The 17,172-nt window shown below is 41.7% G+C and overlaps 1 protein-coding gene across 3 annotated transcripts in view; it reads right to left on the bottom strand.

The window, feature by feature from the left end:
• trpc7b (transient receptor potential cation channel, subfamily C, member 7b) overlaps window positions 1-15,842 on the bottom strand; it is a gene marked incomplete at both ends in the record, with an annotated part of 53,488 nt that extends 37,646 nt beyond the window's left edge. For 2 of the 3 annotated variants that reach the window (XM_083891576.1, XM_083891577.1), the window contains 3 exons: window positions 1,364-1,546; window positions 8,552-9,314; window positions 15,361-15,842. In XM_083891576.1, coding sequence (XP_083747702.1) covers window positions 1,364-1,546; window positions 8,552-9,314; window positions 15,361-15,842 — 1,428 coding nt within the window. Of the gene's footprint in view, window positions 1-1,363; window positions 1,547-8,551; window positions 9,315-15,360 lie in introns of those variants that run through there. The other variant, XM_083891578.1, reaches the window with a different exon arrangement.
• Between the last annotated feature and the right edge of the window lie 1,330 nt (window positions 15,843-17,172).

Genomic DNA, 17,172 nt, shown 5'->3' with positions numbered 1-17,172 from the left:
TTGACTGATGAAGCACGTAGGCTTGGTCTGGTATTGCAGCATCTGCTGATGATATTACTTACAAGAGAGGACGTGATAAATGAAAGCTACCACTGGTCTGGCGAGACAAGAGCAAATGAATGTTTTTGTTCCTGCAGGAGGAAGGATGTGGACAACAGAGCAATCAATGCTCAATAGGCGGTCAACTATAGTGGAACAATCAAACTTTGTTTGTTTATCGTTAATCATTCACATCTAAGAGCAGAGTAACAGGTTAATTCCGGCGAAACTTGCTCCCCCTTGATTTCCGTTAGCCTCTTTGTGTTCTCCCTCCATCAGTCTCTTATGTTCCCTCTTCACATGTCGGCCTCAGTTATCAGATTCTCAGCATTCATCAGAGTTTGTGATTGACATCACGTACTTGGTCTTCTCACATTTTTTTATCAACCCAGAGACCCACGACATGAACCCTTCCTACATCCAGCAACATGCATTACACAGTTATGCTCCACCTGGTCTCCATGGAGAGTTGTCCGTTCCTCTCCTCTTTTCATCCACTGTAATTAGCTCCCAGAGTATTTGTCAGGGTCTCTTGTACAGGATAAAAACACTGCTTAAACAGGTACTACTGAGCATAGACACACACACTGAAGGTCAAGCAAGAGAGAGTGCGTTTGTGTTTGTGTGTGTGTGTCTCTCTGTGTGTGTGTCTGTGTGTGTGTGAAAATGAGAATTATGGCAAGGTGAAATGGGAAAAGGGGATTTGGTTTGACATTTACTAAGAGAACCTGTTCTCAGCAGGGATTAACTCCTGACACAGAGGCCAGTTTGTTGTTTACATGTGGACCTTTGAGGCCAAACACAAAGAACACAACTCAGAGTCAGAACGTTGCAAATCATGTGTAAAACTCTCGTGGTTCCATGTTAGGCCTCCTCGAAACAAATAATCTTTGGCACATATTGTAGGTACAGTAATTTACTTTAGATGGATATATTAAAAATTTAAAACACTGAAAAACATTTTCAACCCGAAGTTGATTAATGAACATCTGTGGATTTTCACATGCTGAAACAACAACAACGATAATCCTCCAAAGAAAATCACCTGGCTCTCCATCTCTGAGGTCTTATCCTCATTAATAGGGACAACACCTCCATCTATAGGGAACAAGTTCTCATATCAAACTAATAACATTTAATGATTCCACATTTTGATTTGTTTCTATGTTAGAACGTAGTCAAAAAAGCATACTTATTATTTATTATATGGCATTTTTCAGGCAGGAGTGCATTGTAAACAATTGTTATCCACTTTTTGTTATGTTGGAGATTGACAGAAAGGAAAGGAAAGGAGTGCATTTCCAGTGATGTACTGCATTTGTACCTTTTTGACTTCATACTTGATGCTCAGTTTGATGCGGCTGAGGCAGGGTCGGTTGTAGGGCCTCGGGGGGCACAGGTCCACGTCACCATTCAGTATGGCCTCCACTTCCTCCGTGTTTCGACAAAGGTCCAACACACCCACCACAAAGTCCTTACACTGCATGGACAGCTTGCGATAGTCGTTCTGAGTTGTGGGTGGAAGAGAAATGTTGAATTAAAAGACAATATAATAATCACCCGTGAGTCAGCTGTTGATGGACAATGCACCGTTATTCAGACGGATAAACATGACGTCATCTAATCACCAGTGTGACTTCAGCCGCCGTCTGTCCTCCTTGTTTTGAAGGTGTTTTTCATCTCCTCACAGAGACAGTGTACGAGTTGGTAATTGGCTGTCAGCTCACCTGAGTCCTCGCTTCATCCCTGTCAAGTGAAGGTATAGCTTCTTTCTGTGGCTTTTTAACTTTTTCATTCTCAGTAACGTCTTTAAGGTGACTCCTGGGCTTCTGTCGTGTATGGGCCTCAAACTGTATATGTGCTTACACATCCCAATGTTTACAGTGATCTGAGAAATGTCTACCCATCAGGAGACATTTATTCCCTTTTGCAATTACTATGTAACTTGAGTTGAAATTGAAAGAGCGATACTGTGATTCATATCAAGGCCTTTTCTAAATCAAACACAGCTCTCTGCTTTAAATACAGAGTTGGTTTATCTTTAAAATGATATTAGTCCATGGAGGGTGTCCACTTGTGACTTGTTTTAATCATAATAGTAAACCTACTGGTATACTTATACTACAACATAAATAAAGCCACAGGACTTTGTCCTGCTAGTCTTTGTCATATTCTTTAAAAAAAAGAACATGCCTCTTTTGTAATGCTAATTTAATTTTTTGTACACTTTCTTTCACCAATTTCATGCATATAGTTTCAATCTGCAAAAATGAGAAAAGCCTGGATTTTCAATTAAAAAAAAAAAAACTGCAAGGTAACTGCCAACCAGTTTCGAACATCCAAAAAGCAGAAAGCCGAAGAGAATAATTAAAACAACTACTTCTCTAAAGAGACCAAAAGGTAAAACATTAAACAGCCGACTGATGAAAACACCACAAAGTTCACAAGAGGCTGCGGTCATTCACTTAATGAACATAAATGTCTTCCTACAGGAGACGAGCAACAGAGTTCAGCGTCTCCTTAAACAAAAGACATTTTGTTTTCTTTGGTGTAAGAAAAACAGTTATATCTGACTGACATTTATTCCGGTCAAAACCCATATGTCACCATTATCAAGTATCTTTTTCATCCTTTAAACACCACAGTTGAAACAAATGGCTGTAATGAATGTGCCGTTTCTTTATCTCTCTGACATTCTCATTGAAGTGGAGCTAATGCTCCAGTCGCTCTGATGAAGATAGAAGACTTTCAGGACTTTGTGGCCTCCCTATACCTCATATGGTGGAATTGCTTTATGAGCCATTGTTAAAAGTGAAACTTTGTAAAGTAAAGTGAGCTTCTCTCATGAATCATTTTCTCAACTTTTCTTTACACCACCTCCTCTCCCGTCGGACTCCAACTGCTCACCTTCAACAATGGGTTGGAGCGGGGACGCGGAATCTCTAAGGAGCGACTCTCATTATACATTCATTAACTTGCGCCGTGTTCAAACGTACCTTTACACTTTGTTTCTTTGTTTGTTTTGTAATGCCCCACTTAAACGAAACAAATTAGATAGGTCTTGTGAGAAAATTCATCATTTAAAACTTTGGGAACTACCATCACTGCTGAATGCAAATATGGTGTGTGTACATATGGTGTGTATTTTGATGCATTGGCTGGCAATAAGTTTATCAAGTTTTCTATCCTCCAGCTTTTTTATTTCAAAACAATTTGGTGTTTTGTGTTGTTGGGTCTTTCTGCATGGAGTTTGCATGCTCTCCGCCCTATGTCAACTGGGATTGGCATCAGCGACCCTCATGTGGAGGATAAAGTGGTAGAAAATGGTTAAAGGTCCCATATTATACCCTGTTTCTCCAAGTTAACCTAGTTCCCTGGTGTCCTAATGAACATGTCTGTGACATGCTTTGGTCAAAATACCATAGGGATGAAGCACCACAGCAGTTCAAAAAACAGTTAGCATTTGGAAAAGTGATCATTTGCAGGCTCTAGCAGGCACATTGCCGTCATATATAGCATGTATCGACTGGACCGATAAATCGTCTGAAGCTGGAAGTTTGTGTAGGACTCTGTGCTGCACTGTGGAGCCAAGAATAGAACTTTTCACGGACTTGCGGACTTCCGGTTTTCGGACAGTTGCCTGTTTATGGATAAAGCGGAGTTCCGCGAGACAACGATTCCAGTAATTTAGTGTCTCGTGACCTCCTAAGGAGTGCGGAAGTCAACATCACGTATTTAGACTGAGGAGGATGACAAAAACATGAGTGAGTCATCTTTTTTCACACTTTATCGACTGATAGATCCCTCCAGAGTCCCAAATATAAGGATTTAAATGATTAAAAAGTTGATTTTGCATAATATGGGACCTTTAAGTGAGTGTTTTGTGGAGGTACTGGTGTTGATACCAAACACTAAACAGCTGCAATTTAGGTGAAGTCTAACTCATCAGACTTTGATTGATCACAGTGAAAAAGAAAAGGTGCACTATCATTAACTGCAAAATAAAAAACAATTACGTTCATCAAGGATCGAGAACATGTTTAAATTGTCCCTTAAAGGAGATGAAGGAAATTGCATTTGGTGTGTCCCCACCCACACAGCTATCCCCCCCTCCTTCAGGCTGCTAAGCGAAACAAATCAATTACAATATCACGGGCAAGACCTCAGGGCAGCACAGGTGCAAACAGGATTTCTTAATCAATGATGAATGCATTGGCACACATGCAGGGCACATACACGACGACGTCGCTCGTTTTAATGTATATGTGGAAATCCAATCACAACTCCAGGTATGCGGTTTCAGCCTCGGGTGCTGATATAAAATAAAAAGGGAACAATGCTTTGAGAATGAAAATGTAGAGAAAGAGAGAGAGAGAGAGAGCGGTTTGAAGCAGAGGGAGAGTGGTTACAGATGAGTGGACTGAGAGGAGCATGAGCCAAGTCTTAAATATGGAGGGAGAGAAGGGAGGGAAATGGTAACACGGATGAAAAGAAGGGGGAGAAATTATGTATGACTGCACCTCAGTGGACATCCACCTCCACAGTGCACTTTTTTTTCCTTAGGGAATCTTCTAAAAAAGAAACAAAATGAATCCAAAATAAACACAAAATGTCCTCTGTGTGTTTCTTTGATCTCTCTGTCTCTCCCAAGGGTGAATGTATGTTTGATCTTAAATAGTAAGACATTTGAAGTTTAATGTTAGGTGGTTAGGGGACGTCTCAATGTGCCTTAACTTCTAAAGAGTTGTTTTGTTTGTTGTTTGTTGATGTAATGCTGCATGTACAAAAACAGTGTAACTTTATTTAGTAGTTCTTTGTGTTTTCAGTCATACTCCAACGTGTGTGTCTGTCTCTGTCAGGTAAAATCCCGAGTGTGAAGTAGGATTGATGGCTGGTGACAACAGATGAATTCGTGTGAATTGACAATGTAGAATCTGATGTAGATTTGTTTATATTAAAACGGTATGCACTCCAGCTTTAAAGGTGCCATATGTAAGAATGTGGTGAAAAACTGTTACTACACTCAAATTCAAAATACAGAGGTCTTTTAGGTTTAGTTTTTCGGCAGCTGAGACTCTACTGACTGCAATGATTGGTAGACGGCGGTAGGTGGCGCCACATGCCAAAACATGATTTCAAAACATAAACATGATTTGCAGTCTGCAAAATTTTTTTTGTAATGCAAATATTTTGGCTGTGCTGTTGGTGAGTTCAGTTTGTTATATGAACATGTTATATGAGTCTCTGTGACATATTAGGAGGATTTTATGGCCAGTTGCTTTATATTTATTACATAATGCACCTTTAACCAGCCCATAAATATTAACCATCTTCAATAAATTTAAATATGCTGAATGATCCTCTTAACTCCCCATGAACTAACCGACCTCACAAACATCCAACTTCTGGAGTTCTTGCCCTATCGTGTGAAAGACACCAATCCTCAATCTCATTCGTTGGGATTTTTTCTTAATGACTTGTCAATACCTAGTCTTGATAACATGATCTCATCCAGCTGTGCTACTGAGAACAATCTCTCAGAAAAATCTTGGTGATTGATTCAGACTCCTTCCTGCATGGGGTCCAAGAAATGCATCTTTGATTGCCCCTTAGAACCAACTGGCTATTTAAAGCTATTTTTTTTCCTTTAGGCTCCTCCCTCTCAAGGGGTCGCCACAGTGGGTGAGCGGCCACTGTTGAGGCTCACTCATCTTCTACTGCTTTATCCTCCACACGAGGGCTGATGGTGTCCTGGACAGGTCGCCAGTCCGTCACAGGGACACAGAGAGACAAACAACCATTCACACTCACACCTACGTTCAATTTAGAGTGTCCAATTTGCCTAATCTCACATCTGCATGTGTTTGAACTGTGGGAGGAGACCGGAGAACCTGGAGACAACCCACGCACACACGGGGAGGACATACAAACATGCAAAGCCCTATTAAGGCTATATACGATTATTCTTATTCTTACTGTATATTGCATGTGATAGCAGTGGAAATGCTTCAATCCTTTTCCATAGTCAAAATATTTTGTTTTTATTTAACAGGTCTACAAATTCAATTGTAGACATTTATTATATCTGTCCAGCAGAGAGAGACCCATGTGCCTCAGGCTTTGTCCAATTTTTTATTTTTTTTTAATTGAGGTTTTCCTCCATTTTAGAACACAATTGGTGTCCATTCATATGTCCCATGTATTATCATTTTCCTGGGTGATAGATAGGTACTCTCAGAATGCACTGATCATAGTTATTCCTCCATCAATAGACAATAGTTTTATTGACCTCTCAAATTTTATATTGTGGATCATAACATTATATTTTATGGCCGTCTATATGAAGCCAAGTTCATCTGGCTTCACTCAGACTTGACCATAGTTCTTTATGGTATCCTGTCATGTCGTGAGAAATGAGCTGCCATCAGCATCTGTCTATGGTTGGATGCTCTTTTAATTATACATTGATAGGATCGTTGTTCCCAATCAATACTTAAGTGTAAAAACATTTTTTGCTGATGATGCTGTTTTGTATGCCTCGGGCACCCAGGTCTTCACTGTGCCTTTTGATGACTTCCTTTTATCTTTGCTTAATATTCACGCTATGTGGTTTTCATTACCCTGACCTCCACCACATCAGATTCTTACAGATGGGCCAAGTCACATGGCTTTGGACGCAACATTGGGATGCTACTTTAACACAAACCACCTTGAGCACCTTGAATTAGTAAAGCTCTTATAGGCAGCAGCACCGCAACACATGGATAGATTTCATCATACCAGATACAAAACAAATATTAATATTGAATATCTTGCATGAAAGGATCTATACAGTGTTCATCTGTATATTAATCAAAATGTCAGAAGAAGACGTCTCTGATGAGTTTACAGATTTGGCAGTAGGTGGACTTTGTTACCTTCTGTGTGCTTCGATGACCCAGCAGGCATTGCACGCAGTAGACTTCCACCCCTTTTCTGTTCTTTTTATGGTCAATATTGGTCATTGTGCCACCTACTGGCAACAGGAAGTTCAACTTCAGTAACAAACAGCTTTCAGGGTGAGGTCTGTGTTTATTATACTCTGCAATAACAAATGATCGGTGGTCTCCCTCAATGGCCATTACTGTCGCTCCACATCACAACATGCATGGGGGGCCACCAGGGCCCCTTCAGTGCTGATTGCAGCCCTAGTATTATAATTATTAATAATTATAGCAGGCATAGCATATATAGCAGGTCCGTGTTCAGCCATTATTACACAGTTTTTTAACAATATTTGATATTTCAGCGTAATGAGATAATGACGTGAAGAGGGACAGAGAAACAGAGGGGTGATAATGAGATGGTAATGAGAAAGATGAGCTCCAACACAGCTCCGGTCCCTTAGGTGAGCCCCTCTCATTAACTTGTCTGGTGACGGAGAACACAATGACAAGCAGAAAGACTGAATGACAAACATGAAGGTGGACAGCGAGAGGGAGTAAAGGACAGACAGAAATGAACGGGGCATTAGAGAAGTTTATACAGCAACACACGTGAGGACAAAGCAAATCAGCAAAGACCGAAATAGTAATTTCATGTCAGTGAATTAAAATACTGTACTAAATATAATTGAATATAAAATCAATCGATCATGTTCTGTAAATTTGGATTCAAATGGAAAATAGTTGTATGTTGTTTGACCTGAGGTCAAAAAACAGGGGATTATCTACCTATATTTAAACTTCTTGCTGGCTTTGGGCCAGTGCACAGAAAAGGCCACTTTACTTTTCGCACACTGTGCAGAAGAACAACACCATCGGAAATTGCAATGCCACAGAGGCAGCAAAGTAAATTTTAAACGATGTCCCAAGCAGAGAGACAAGGGACGACGATGCTTAGAGATTTCACACAATAACAGCCATGCCAAAAAACACAGAGAACAAAGCTGTGCAGGCAGCTGGAGACAGCTGGTGATGTCGTTCAATTTAAACACAAAAATGAAGGCAATGTCAGCACATAATCTTCTTAGTGAGTCAGTTGGTGTTATTTGCTTATCATTCAAAGTTTTTCACTTGGATCATGCATCTATCTTCTTTCCCTTAGGGCTGGGTAATGACTCAATATTTAATTATTAAGGGAGCTTCAGTAAAAATCACATTTCTATGACTCTGGTAATCTCTATTGTTTGCTGGAAATAAACTCCTAGCCTGCATCAATCTGGTACATTAATCTTGCTCAAACCTGTGTCCATAGTCAAAACTAAACAAATGATCAAATCATCATATCATTAAACAGAATTCCTTCTCATGGCTCAGAAAGTGCAAACCCCTGTCAATGTTGCTCAGTTTCCTACAGTGTCATTACACTCAAAATGTGATCTGTATCAACACTGAAATCTATTCATTTTCTTGGTCCATAACCAATATCCCAAGAATATTTGATCAAAATCAGTCCACCCCAAACAGACAGAGACAGGTAAATGCAGGCTAACAAAACCTCTTTGATGGAGACCAAAAAGAGACCAACTCACCTTAAATTCTGTCTCGATGTTGGCCAGTCTTGCGAGTTCATTGCTGAGCTCCAGTGCAGTCAGCACAGGGTCTTCGCTGCTGAGCGACAGGTAGGCTGCACTGGCCAGACCTTTATAAGCATTCATCCTGGAGCGCGAGTGGCTGAACGAGTCTTTCCTCCGGTCCTCCACGCATTCCGAACACTTACAGAAGTAGTCGTGTGGCCTTTCTATGCGCGCCCCCTTGGTCAAAAGGATGTGGACGATCTCATACTCCTGGCAGTGAGCGGCCAGGATGACGGGCGTGATGTCGTGGGAAAATCGCGTTCCGTCCTCATCGTAGGCGTAAAAGTCGTCGTCGCGCATCTCCTGCTCCAGGGGGCTCAAAGTGAGGCGGAGACCTCCACCAAAGGCAGGGTGGGCGAGAATGGCTTCAACTATTCGGACATAACCCTTGGAGATAGCCAAAAGCAGGCCGTCCCCAATCCTCGCCAAGCCGTCCTTCTTCAGCAGCAGCTCGGTTACTTCTAGGTGCTCGTTGCCCACCGCCAGCTGCAAAGCATTCTGTCCCATGTAGTCGACGCAGTTGAAGTTCAGCGTTTTGGATTCCTCCAACATTTTACGCACCACAGGAATGTTGCCGTATTCAGCAGCATCCATGAAACGTTCCTCCTCTGCAGTGAGCGGCGAGCCACGTTCATTGAACATGTAGGCGGGGCCTCGCACTGCTTGGCGACGCCCCTTCTCCCTCAGCGTGGTGTGCCGGCGATGCATGGCTTCCACCCTGGTAATGAGATTAAGCAAAACGGCATTGGATAATTGGATAAACTTTGAGGTAGGTTGAAGCATTTAAGATTTAGATGACGGGAGGGATGAGGTGACGAGCGACCGATGGAGGTGAGAGAGAAAAAGGACAATTAATTATGTCATAGTGACAATGGTGTAACTAAGCAAAGGAAGCCATTACAGTCAGTCACGGAGTAGTGCTTAACAAAGACTCATCCTCTGACCTCAGGGGACGCTCCACTAAGACTGATGTCATAGTATGTACATATATCTCTGTGCAGATCAATGAACCAATACTGGGGTCAAAGCTCAATGTGGAGCCATCTCAGGTCAACAGCTCTGATTGGAAAGAGAGAGAGAGAGAGATGAAGCGGTCACTTTGCAATGCTCTGACATGACAATGTCAGACTACGAGGCATAGTTCCTTCAAAGTGTCAAGAATATGTCGTTGCATGTGTGCACTTGCATGTCATTATTTGTGTTTTGTTCCGAATAGAGCACTATTTCCACACACGTCACATCCTAACAGGTCAGAACAGGTGGAAAAAAAATCTGTATGAATACGAGCTTTTCCAAGTATAACTTGTAATCATCTATTGTTACTGCAAAACCCTTTCGCTGGCACAATTCTCATCTTCTTATTGCATTTTAGAAATGCAAAGACCTGTCGGTTTGATCTTCTTACCCTGACAGTTAAAATAAACACAAAAACGTGTTGTTTTCCTGTAGGTAAAAAGGCTGAATAATGATGAGGAAGCGGAGCAAAAACTACTGGGTAAGCTCTGAAATAACAAGCAGGAATATGACATTAGAGCTGGTGTTGGTGAAAAGCCCAGGACAGATTTTACACAGTGCAGGATTAACCAATGCACGCTTAAGATTTAATTCATAAAATTGTATAATATTACTGCGCACTCAACAGTAATGCCCCTAACCGAGTGTACTAAAACAATATTAGACCTCATTTCCAATTTGACAGTCTATAAAAGAATAATTTGCTCATAATTGTATACACAAAAGACTGCTCAAAGGTTTTCGTCGTAATTCTGTACGTTCACGTCTTCTGAATTGGAACAGTGCCCTCTCAAATAACGAGGTCTAGCTTCACAAAGAAGAAACTGAACTGTTAAGAAATTAAATGCGAGTGCACATGCAAAAAACAAAAAAAGTGGACTTTGAAGGAAAAGACAAAAATGGTGACCTGTTCTCAGTGGAACAGTTCCCCGAGGGTGTTAAATCATGTGGAATTGAGAAGAAGATGAAGAAAGCAATGTGGAAGTGTGAGTCTTTGTACAGGTGTGTGTGTGTGTGTGTGTGCGTGAAATACAGAGAGAGGTGAGGATAGTGTGTCCGTCAGAGTGCTATTAAAAGGTCTATAGATCTTGATTTTCAATTTGAACCAGGGGTGTTACACTCAAATAACCCACGGGGCCACTGAGCAGCTAGTCTGGTCATGAGGGGGACGGTCAAGTGAAAAATAAAGTCCACCTGTTCAGTAAGGGGTGGGAAATAAGAGCTTAAAATGATATCACAATCTTCCATCATGATTAGAGTATACATGATGACATTTACACAGAATTTCTAAGCAAGTGTTTGATAGGGGAACGATATAAAGCTCACAATAAAAAACGAAACACTGTTGAAATAATTGCTAACACACATATGCCGTGTTATATTCTTTCTTATAGCTCTTCATTGTCATGTAATGACCGCACTTGTATGTATGAGTCATTGTTGGTTTACATTAGAGATGCATGATGCATTGGTTTTTCTGCCGATGTCTGATATGTCGTTATTGGCAGAGCTTGGGCCGATAACCGACACTGATAGACAAACAGAAGCGGTCTCTCAACATCAACATCAACATAAACAAAATAGTAGTCGGCATGGGCACCAGTAGAGAAGTCAAGGAGGCAGCAACTTATTCAACCTACTGTTTTAGTCATCAGTCATAGCGGGGGATCCTGATGAGCCGATAACACATTTTGAAGCCAATATGGGCTGAAACCAATATTGTGCCGATAATATCACGAATCCGTCTCTCTGTGCTTATTCAGTGCTGCACCTGCTCTGTTACCTGCTGCAGATTAAACAGTCATAAAAACCTCTGAGCAGCAGTGTGTTTACAAACGCTGATATACAGGCAAGACTGTTACAAAGGCCGACTGTTGTTCATCTTTATTTCTCAGAAGCATTCCCTTTTACAACTTGCTGTGAGTTAAGTTTCACTTCACCTGCCAGTATCTGCAGTGCACCTGTGCTTCTGATTGGTTCTAATCAGAGTCAGCCAATCAGATGCTGCGGGTCATGTCTGCGAGAGCACAGACTTGTGTTTTTCGTTCCCTCTCTTCTGCACACACACACCGCTGGCACACGCACTGATTACAAGGAAGAGGAGGTCACAGGCCAGCTTTCAGTATAACCCGATATTCAATGGTGGATCACATGAAATCAGTTGAGAGGCTGCATATGGCCTGTGGGCCATGAGTTTGACACCTCCCATTTACACAATCAGCGGTGTATGTAAGCTGTCAATCAATGTTAGATGGTAAAATCTCTCTCTCACATGCACTTCACCACACGCGCACGCGCAAACGCATTTGTAAATGAGGGGCCAGTCTGGTTGCTCAGCCACTTAGATAACCTCATAGTCAAGTAATGAATTGTCATCTTCCATCTCCTTCTATTCTCCTCTGTATCCATCTCTGACTGTTTGTGATTCTGATTTGAAATACAATTTAGCCGCATCATTTCTGTGTGGAATTACAGTCACACCAGCAGGATGAAGGAGGCACAATGGAGATGGATAGATAGTGAGAGAAAGTGTGTGTGTGTGTGTGTAGGAGAGAGACGAGAGAGGGGAGCGAAGACAAAGTGATGACCCAGAAGAAAAATGAGTGAAGGATTTTCTATGTGCATGTGTTGTGAAAACGAAGGAACTTTCCTTGTTTCATTGTTGCAGCTCCCGATGTCTTTGTCATACAAAAAAAAAAAAATCCATCCCTCAGCAGAGTCCTCTGCTCTGCCTGAATGTATGTACAGTATTGACCTTTATACCCAACAGAACACACACAGCAAACTATATCTGTGTATGTATCGTCATAGATGATGACCGGCTTGACGTGATAACTAATTCCCTTCTGCTCTCCAACATTTCACACCGTGCACTAATGTGTGTGTAGTCGAGGTTGTGTGTTGACGAGGCTATGGATTATTACCAAGCAAAGCTGCGACGGGTTGAAAAGATTGACAGCCCCCCGACAGCCTCACGCAGGAGCATTACACCTGTTTACGTGCATGTTAAAGGTACAGTATTTAGTCTGGAAAACCAGACTGCACTTGCTCGGAGCTGTCACTGATTCTGCCCAGCTCTCATTTTTAGTTTGATGCTGCATCCAAGTCAGAGGCTGCTGCAGATCACTCAGAGAGCCTGGCCGAGCAAGCGGCTGCCAACCCTATTAACAGCAAAAGTGTAAGAAAACGGGGAGAAACTATCTTGAATCACTGCAGCCTCTGACACACCAGTGCACATATCTCCCTCATCAAAAAAGGAATCTGAAGCCTTAATTATAAGATAATACTTTATATAATGATAAATATAATGACTGTTATTGTTATTGAGTTCAGTATTTGGTGTGTTGCAGTGCTTGTAATGTAATACAATATGATCATGATGAGCTATTCAAATTAGATATAAAGTGGGACTGATTCTCCTCCAAAACAATATAACATGCTTGGTGCTGCAGTGAAGTAAATGTTTCTGTTACAGGCTAAATTGTGCAATAGTTGTGAGTTCCTGCAGCTGACGTCACGCAACCAAGGTTAACACAATTTTGGCTATAGGAACAACGATCTCTGCCATGCAACACATTCAAAGTGAGCGTGGAAGATTCTGCTGGTATCATTTATCATTTACTGACTGACCAAACATATTTATTTCAATCACTGTTCCATTACAGACCCATTAATTACTTGAATTGTCCTTTGTCCTTTGAGGATCAATAAAGTTGTCTGAATCTGAAACTTCATATCGGGTACTGTCGTTCATCATGGCGCAGAGGTTAGCATCCACTTTAACAACTTCCTGTTCGGCATTCAAGGGTACACTTCTCGATTGCTTCTGACTGATGCAGAATGTGTGTAACGCTGTACTGTTGTTCAAGACACAGTGACATTAAGAAAACCTTGTATTTGTCATCAATCAAAGTTAAGTTTCCTCAAAGTTTACCCTTAACCGCCGACCAGGAAGCTGTGAATCTGGACGCCAATTCCAGCATCGTTACAGACTCCAAGTAATTTAAACATCTTGTTTATTTTACTAGAATGAGGGAACGTTTATCAGAGAGCTGAAGATTGTTGCAGGTTTGGAATAATGTGCACTGTGGCTCACACCTGGGGGTATTGAAAGGGCCAGATATATTCTGTCTGTCAGGTTCTGTGAATAATTTGAAATTTTGCTCTATCTCTGTGGATTGAACTCATAATGCTTGAAACCCGGCACAGGTGCCATTCACTTTTCAGGAGATTCCAGTCGGTCAAGATATGGCACGGTGAGCAAACTGTCATGGGACGTCCGAAGCTCTGTAGCACTGATTTTTGAAGCAGAGAGAAAACAGTGTTGAATTCCAGTTCATAAACAAACCAAACCATGACTGAAAGGAAACAGCTAATTTTAATGTTGTCTGATGAAACGATTACTAGAAATGTAATGTAAACAAAAATGCTTGAAATTGTTAAATATGTTTTTTTTTTTTAAATATGCCCTAGCTTTTTGTAAACTATAGGTCGAATTTGGAAGCAGTTCAAGAATCACACTTTGAAGATGATGAGCAAAAAAACAAGTTCTGGTTGAGCAGGAATATTTACAGAGCTGACTAATGGATTAGTAATTTATCAGTTCACAGACACGGACAGAATACTTAAAAAATAATACTGCGAGCTCTCTCATTCTATCACTCACTCTTTATCAAATACACACACACACACACACACACACACAGATAGACACTGTCGAGCAGTTAATTGGCAATTTTGAAGATCAAAGGTTGTGATGCTCACCATAGTTCACTCGTAATGAGAAACAGACACGTTCAGCCTCTCTTTCACACATGCCCAACATTCAGCCTTGCATGGACTCGGGCTTCATTGAGCGTGCACATGCTCTTTCTCCATGCAAGCTGAGCACTGGTGTATCAAAGAGGGCAGAACCAGGGAAGATCAAAGACCCCCAAGAACCGACGCCTGCCATTCGCAGTATGTTATAATCAAAGCTAAGCCAGAAATGCTAATAAACAATATCTCTCTCTTTTTATTTATATATATATATATATATATATCTCTGTGAATGATTTCAATCAACAAATGGAGATTAGAAAGATGTTACATTTGAAGAAAAACATGCTTGACAGATTGCAAATCAAAGTTCTTATTAATGTGTCTGTGTTTTGTGCCCATGAGTGTGTGTGAGGATGGAATGCAAACTGGTTTTTGTACACTTTTCCTGCACAGTCACATGGATTTGCCCTCTCTGAACACACACACACACACACAACACACAACACACACAATCCCTGATGCTCATGCACTGATTCACTAGAACCAATCAAGGGGCTGTAGTGGAAACCTCCCAACAAACAACACATTAATTCAGTGAGACTCATGCACACCTCAATGACCAAAGGTAGAAAACTACATGTATTCTGAAAATTAAACACTAAACTAACGCCAAAACTGCTTTACATTTCATATGTCAAATTTAAACAACACAAGTTGAGGCTGTGGCTCAACAGTTTGCTCTTGCTAAGCTTAATTTGCTGAAATTATCAGATAATATGTGTCTTTAAAGGGCCTATAAAGCCCAGCTGGGACCCAATCAGTGGTTAATGTGAATGGAGACAAGCTGGTTGCTTTACTCTGCCCAAAAACTGACCTCTACTTTATTCAAACAGTCACAAAGTGACCGCCCAGTTGCATAATTAAAACTCCTCACTTTATTATCATTTGCCTAAATTGTGGTTAATAATAAAAGGGGGGGCAGGACTCACGTTTGTCGGGTGTCAGATTTGTACTCGGTGTCCTCCACGGTGTAGTGGTTCCCGTAGTCCGACAGCTCGGGGCCCCGGTGGAGTCTCTGTCCACGGTGCTGAAAGCGCTCAGCGTTTGCCGCGCCTCGTCCTCTCCACTTGGGGAACGGGTCATCGCTACAGTCGAGCACAGCGTCCACCCGCACATCCTGCTGCGACCGAAACGGAGAACCGGCAACCCCGGCGCGCTGACGGAACTTTGGCGGCGTAAAATGTGGACAGTCCCCGAGCTCCCGGTGCTCCGGAGAATGGCGATGGCACTCCGGAGTGGCGAGGTAAGGCGGATCTGTGTCGTCCAGGAGCCGAGAGGCGGAGGAGAACAGGTCCAGGGGCCGTGGAGAGGAGGGAGACCCTCGGGGAAGACAGATGGACAGCGGTGGTGAGGGAGACTCGGAGAGATGCGCTCTGTCGCCGCTGTCGCTTTCTTCTGCCTCGTCAGACATCGTAAGAGTTCACCAACAACATACACTTTCGATTAATGTTCGCTATGTGACAGACATTTGACGGTGTTTGTCAAAGTTTCGGCAGCACAAGTTTCTTCCAGCGAGCCTCTGCCTTCACCTTTCCAAGAGCGCCCTGCACTAATTAGAGAGCCAGCGAGTGCGCGCGCAGGGAGCCAGCCCTTTCCAAAATGGAAGAAAACGCTCAAGTGGCAGCAACACTATAAAACAGCCCACCTTAACTCTGCACTGACCCACTAAAGTGTTACTATGAGATTTGGATTTGTGAGTTTGATATTGCTGAATATTTGCACTTTTATTACACATTTTACTGTTGGTTATGTCGAGGTCAGACAATACTTTTACTCTAAGACAGAAGCATAAGAGACAAGGTGTATATTTTGTTGAATGGGGTGATGGTAATAAAGCTCATAGAGTTGGGGGTGAGTAGGTGAATATGGCCACCAGTTGTTGTTGGTCACTTACTGACATAATACTGTTGCTGCTTCAGAAAGCACAAGCAATACAAACAGTAATGTATACCCTGACTCAGATGTGGTTTTATTTGAGGATGCAATGAACATGGACTCTTTGCTCATTCTTCGTACTGTAGGTCTGCACAAACACAAACTCAAACCTTTTAAGGCGCCTGTCTTTAGATATGATGAGAGAGAACATCCTGTGTTTAAATGTAACTATGTTAGTGTGTGCTCTTGGGTGTGTGTGCTTCTTGTAATTAGAGGCAGAGACCCATTAGTCACAGTGGAGACTTCCTGCACCCCCATACAGACAGTAACCAGTCCTAACCAGCTCTTTGATCTATCTGTATATTGATGCACCCACATCATCACTAAACAGCAAATTAACTCACACATGACAAACTGTTTTCACTGGAGTGATATACTGTAATTGCCAAAAAAGGCAAATACTGTTATTAGATAAATGCATCTCGTCTTCAGTTTACTCAGTGAAGTGCATTAAAATGTAAAGGTCATTTAGTCATTAAAATAGATTCCCCAGAATATGGAAGCTGAATCTGGTACTATAAAGGGTATTTAAATGACTTCGGGGGGAACAAAAATGTTCATGGCAACTCATGCAAACCAGAGGAATCACTGCAGCTGCACGCTAATGTTAGCATGTCTGCAGCCAGTTGGCAAAGAATAACTTTCTCTGGACAATTATACATTAAAGTCTGCTCCACACTTGAGGAGAATTGGCCAGATTTCAGTTCTTCCTTCTGTCTGAATTGTAGGCTGATTTGAACATTATGTGACTAAATTATCCTGTAGTGAAAGTCACAAATGTGACTTTAATGTCACCGTATAAAAGT

The sequence above is a fragment of the Microchirus variegatus genome (genome assembly GCF_963457635.1).
Source record: "Microchirus variegatus genome assembly, chromosome: 6".
Taxonomy (NCBI): Eukaryota; Metazoa; Chordata; class Actinopteri; order Pleuronectiformes; family Soleidae; genus Microchirus; species Microchirus variegatus.
This window is presented reverse-complemented; position numbering and strand designations above follow the sequence as displayed.